General features: G+C 40.9%; 1 protein-coding gene across 4 annotated transcripts; it reads left to right on the forward strand.

Moving 5' to 3' along the window:
- The first annotated feature begins 2,049 nt into the window (after nucleotides 1–2,049).
- LOC112249700 (U4/U6.U5 small nuclear ribonucleoprotein 27 kDa protein-like) lies at nucleotides 2,050–5,367 on the forward strand. 4 transcript variants are annotated; one of them, XR_006083227.1, is made up of 5 exons: nucleotides 2,050–2,267; nucleotides 2,524–2,603; nucleotides 3,558–3,637; nucleotides 4,462–4,561; nucleotides 4,992–5,367. XR_006083227.1 is itself a non-coding variant. In XM_024419478.2 (4 exons), exons 1-4 carry the CDS (start codon nucleotides 2,231–2,233, stop codon nucleotides 5,054–5,056), a joined length of 282 nt encoding a protein of 93 aa, XP_024275246.1. In that variant the 5' UTR covers nucleotides 2,054–2,230; the 3' UTR covers nucleotides 5,057–5,367. The 4 variants fall into 4 exon arrangements, 1 of the variants encoding a protein (XP_024275246.1); XR_002953390.2 differs by having other exon boundaries at nucleotides 2,057–2,267; nucleotides 2,524–2,704; XM_024419478.2 differs by lacking the exon at nucleotides 2,524–2,603 and having other exon boundaries at nucleotides 2,054–2,267.
- Nucleotides 5,368–5,656: the final 289 nt, after the last annotated feature.

The raw sequence follows: 5,656 nt of genomic DNA on the forward strand, positions 1-5,656 counted from the left end.
TCCAGTTTGGTTTGATCTGTTGTTCGTTACACTAGCAACTGCACTTAATCATGTGAGATTCAGGTACTGTAAAGTTGCCATTCTGATATACCTTGCCTAACTTTTTTATAATTCATCTTGGTTAGATATACCTTATCAAGACATGATCTCACGTGTGATAGGAATAACGTGCTTCAATACGTTTTTTTCTTCTTTTTTTTGCCTCCATGGCCATGGTTGTCAAATGTACCATATGAATAGAACGTAATTCACGGATGATAGATATTACGGTGGCAGCTACAGAGAAGTACTTGGGTGTACGATATTTTACTGCAGGAGAGTTACAAGGTGTTTTAAATGAGACTGTCCCGTCCTCCCAGGCTGCTGGCCTGGTGCAGGATCCGATAGGGCCAAAGTAGTGGAAAAGTGATGATGTTTTAATGGGTGTAGGGTTAGTTGGTAGGGCAATTTTTTCCACAGTGTAATGAATTCATACTACAGAATAGTAGGCTGATATGCAGCCAATACAGTAGGCGGCGGCATGCAACTAAAACATTTGTTTGCGGACCACCATAATACCAAAGAAGAAAAAGAAGAATACGTTGGAATGTTAAAGATGTTACGCTGCAAATATACGGCCAGGATATTGGTAGGATGTCTAAGTTGAAGTATTTAGGTATGGGGTTTGATGAGAGGCTTACGTGGAAGAGACATGTTGAGTATCTTTAAATAAAGTGTAGGGAAGGCACTGAACCTCATGAGGGCAGTGGCAGGATATGATTGGAGGTCAAATAGACAAACACTGTTGTATACTGTGTGTACTTCAGGACGACACCTGTTGAGGCATTGCAGGTGGATAGTGGGGAACTCCCACTGAGGATAAGGTGGGACAAACTGGCATTAGCATACTGGGGGAGGTTGAAAGGGAGTTCAGAAGGACATCCTGCGGTCACGGCAACTGGGGAATGCTGGGAGCGAGGAGTGGGTAAGCAATCAGGCAGAAGGTGGTAGAATATAGACAGGGTGAGAGAGAGATAGGGCCCGCAATTGCATTGGGGACCATTCCTCTGCGGCTGTTTCCGAAACCAAGTGTAGATGTGGACATGATTGACGGCAGGAGAGAATGGGCTGAGGACGTCAGACTGTGTGTGGAGAGCTATAGATAGTCGTTTTTAAGGATATAGATGGTTAAAAGAATCCAGTCAGTGGTAGGGTGGGTGTACATCCCAGATAGGTTTGAGATGGGTGGAGGAGGTGAAACCACTCGGAGTGGTGATCTGCTCTGATTCGGCTGCAATGTTGAGTAGTGAAGACGAGCAGGTCGGATTGGGGAGACTTGTTTGTGTAGATGATGGTGAGGTTAGTGGGATTGGAGAGGATGGGAGTGATGGTAAGCTTTTGCTGGGTTCCCGCCCATGTGGGTGTGGAGGGTAATGAGAAGGCCGATGTGGTGGCTAAGAGTGCTATGCGGAGAGAGGGGATAGATATTCAGGTCCCGCTGGGCCGCCAGTCAAGTCCTTGATCTGGGAAATGGGTTAGATCTTTGGCAAAGGGAGTGGGATGCTAGTAGTAAGGGGAGGCAATTTGATTGCGTGCACCGATCAGTAAAGGAAGAGGTGGGATGTAGGGCAGAGGAAGTTATGTGGAGTAGACTATGGTTTGGGCACGCAGGTTTGAATGTCACGCTGTGGATGATAGGGAGACAAGAAACAGAACTGTGTGATGCGTGTTTAGTGGAGGAGCATGTGTTGATATTTTGTGAACTGTATGACGTAGATAATGAGAGATTGTGTGAAAGGTTTAGAGAAGCTGGATGGGGTTTGGGTGGTGTAGTGGGGGGAGGGAAGTGATGTCTAGGGCTCTATTTCACTTTCTTAGAGGAACAGGAAGAATGAATATAATATAATTTAGTTAGGCCGTGACTGGCCTCCCACACCAGTACAGTAGGTGGCAGTGTGTATACACCATAAAAGTTGGATGCGATCAGCCAAAACAATCCCAAAGAAGAAGAAAAATAAGAAATAGAAATAGAAATGAATTACCGAAATCCACATACAATTTTCGTTCATATCGATTCCACCCACTAGGGGGCAGTCAAGATAGCTTTCTGTGTTGAGGGCTTCCGTTTTTCCTGCCCTGTATTTTTCATCTGCGGACTCGGGGTTACTGAAATCAAATGGAAGAGATCTGTTAAATGGTCGAGGTTTTGAATTTGTTTATTGTTTGAAGACCTTCACAAGAAGGCACTAAAATGGGCAGAAGTAGAAGCCGATCCCCACCAAAACGAGGTTTGCTTTAGCAACGAATAAGCATTCCGATTCCCTATGCTTCTCCCCAAAATGTGCACTTGTTCACCTAATCCTCAAGAATTTAAAAGCGTTGCGTTGGTGTTAGAATGGGCTGGAGGGTATTCGCAGCTTCCATAATATTTCTTAAACCAGTCCATTAGGGGAAATGATTAGTGTACACATCAAGAAGATGATATAGAATAGGATCTCTGCCTAGATAGCCTGTCCTCTAGCTATCGCTGTCTCTTTTCTTTAGGTCTCTTCGCAGACTACGCTTTTCCCCTGGCTCCCTCCAGGCAGAAGGACAGGCGTGATGATGATCAAAAGGATTCCAAGGTTAAACGGATTAAGGAGCATCAGATCTCGGGTGGTTTATTTGCTATGAACTTGGATGCGTTTCAAATGGTGAAGTCGGCCATTTGGGACGTACCCCTTATGTGAGGATATGGATAAATACTATTGTTGCATGTCACTAGCTAGGTTTCCAATCAATTGGCGACAGATTTCAATGAGAATATTAAAACATGTACTTGTGCGTGATAACGTAGGGCACATAATAACGTTTGCGGTTAAATTCCCATGTACCGAATCAATTTTAAAAAAGACAAGTTAAAAATGGTTCACCAGTTCGCATCATGTACAGTAGATTAAAGTGAGCAAAAATAAATCACTCTGCTCTTTTTTGTTGAGTTCTCCAACTCCCTTTTACCTCGAATTAGTCATGTTTCTTCTTGGTAAGCCATTCTCATGGTTTCCGTTACAAAATAATCAGTAGAGCTAAAAATGTAACTAAAAATAATATTGGCACGTGCACTCTAGCACTCTAGCCAACAATTTAATGATACAGTATGGGTATAGCCTACTACATGATGAGATTATTATGGACAAAATATAATTTTTATTTGTCAAACAGCAGGCAAGCATCCATGTCACCAAAATAAAAAGCTCGATATTTATTGGAAAGAAGCATCAAACTCATCACTACGCTTTCACTACCCTTGAAAGTTCATAGTGGGAGGATCACATAACATAGACTATCATCGTGGGACTTAGAAAGGATGCTTATTTCAATATTTGCACATAAAATAATTTCCACTGCCATTTCTTGCATAATTAATTTTACAGACACATAAAGATCCAACCTTGTCTGGCATGGTTTGTCAATTTATAATGTTTATGGACATATTTGCTGTTTCCATCAGGACATTTTTTTTAATCCAACGTACTTTACTCGCATAAAAAGGTTGGATGGAATCCTGCTTAGTGTCAAAATGTGTGTATTGTTTACAGAGGAAGACATGCAGGGCAAGACCAAAGAGGAGATTGAGATGATGAAGATTATGGGCTTCGGCAACTTTGACACCACAAAAGTAAGGATTCTGTCGACTTGTCTCAAACCTAGAGGTTCCTGGTTAGGCTTGTCAAAGATATCTTTAGATATTATATTATTTGTATTATACCGTAGGCCTCTGGTTCTCAAACCTCTCCTTGGTGACCCCTAGCTGTTCCACGTATTTGAGTTATCAACTAACACCTAACCCTTGATAAGTGAATCAAGTATGCTACTTCAGGGGTGTATTCATTACGGTAACCTTTTACCGTTTTAAGAAGCAAACGGAGCAAACAAAACGGGGAGGGATCGAACTGCATTTGTCCAATAGAAACACTTTTTGCGCGTGTTCCATTTGGAGTTAACGGTTTTCGCTACAGACGAAACGTTTTGCAACACGATCAGCGTCATCATTACACCCGACCATAAAATTATTAAATGTGTGACGGTCCCGGAGGAGAAATTTGAGAACCACTGCTGTAGGCAGGTAAGTGCCCAAATAGTCCAATTCTCCACAGGGTGGCACAGTTTGCTCAGGCTCATAAACCAAACTGATTGTACAGTGCTCTTCACCAACAACAATCACAGATCTAAGAACCATATGGTAATAATAGTGATTATAAAGAATGTGTGACACTTCACAGTTTATAAGACTAGGGGAATCTGCTAAGGCTATGATTCTTATCCAAAGGGTAGGTCTCCATTTGTGTGTAGCAGTTTTTATTGCGAGAACATGTTTTCATTTGAAACAATTTAAGTCGTGATTGTTCACTATTCATTCAATGGTGGCAATCGCTTGTTTTTGGATGATACCTTGACCTACTTCCAAGTGGGATGTGTTAATGTGGCTGTCTTTGCCAACAGGGAAGGAAGACCGATGGTGCAGTCAATGCACATGCTATCAATGTGTCCCAGAAGAGGAAATACAGACATGCTGATTCATTGTCTTTAGAAACTACAAGAGGTGTTATGTGGTTTATCATTTTACAAATAACATTCAAAACTGCCCGCAAGTATTTGTGTAAATGCTATAATATAGACTGCATCTAGTATTCATAATATTGCATATGAGTGGGACTGCATATTCAGTATCTAGTCCTTCATGTTTGGCTATTCTTTATTTTCCATCACATTCTGGCCACCTGTAATTAAGCATATCTTGTTGATGTATTCGCCAAATAGCATGGTTTGTTTATAAATCAACAGTTGCAACTTCAAGACACAAGGTCCTGGCTGATATTGAGCAGTCTGAACAGTGCTCATTCTCACTGGAGCCAATCACTTCTGCAGGTGTTTCTATGCAGACAGATCGTCTCTCCTATTGGTGGATGATGATGTAATGTACAAGTGCTGCAAGGGTAGCAGTGATGTAACGTTTGCTCCTCTCTTTTCAGGCAGTACACGAACAGAAAAGGTGGATTCAACAGACCTCTGGACGTCATTGCTTGAAGTAGGATAAACAACAGACTCATTGATGTTACCTAAAATGTACTAGCCTTGTGGTCTCTCTTTACTGTGACACTGTGTGTTTTGGTGATAAAGTAAAAATTAAAAAAATGGTATAGTCTGTTCCTGTTTTATTTATTGACTCCCTGCACGGCATATACATTCTGCAAATACTCATGCGACTGAATAAGTAAATGTTTCTGTAATATCAGTTTTGTTTATTTATTTTAAGAATGAGCCTTGTTAACAACATGCCTGGGTTAATATGTGTTTCATAATGCATTTTAAGGTGTTTTTGATTCAGATTAAAAACTTAAATTCAGATCATGGCCCCTTCTCATATTTATGATTCATGTAAGCAAACAAATTGTTGAAATGTAGTGCTCTAATCAAACCAAATCGAATGTTATTGGTCACATACAAATGTTTAGCAGACGTTATTGTGGGTGGAGCGAAATTCTTGTGTTCCTAGCTCCAACAATACAGTAGTATCTAAAAACAATACACACAAACCTAAAAGTAAAAAAAAAATGGAATCAAGAAATATATAAATATTAGATCGATATGTGGGTTAGTTTTCAGCGCTGGAAGGTCTGATGTTTTTTTTTCGTTC

The sequence above is a fragment of the Oncorhynchus tshawytscha genome, linkage group LG04 (assembly GCF_018296145.1).
Source record: "Oncorhynchus tshawytscha isolate Ot180627B linkage group LG04, Otsh_v2.0, whole genome shotgun sequence".
In the NCBI taxonomy this organism is placed as follows: Eukaryota; Metazoa; Chordata; class Actinopteri; order Salmoniformes; family Salmonidae; genus Oncorhynchus; species Oncorhynchus tshawytscha.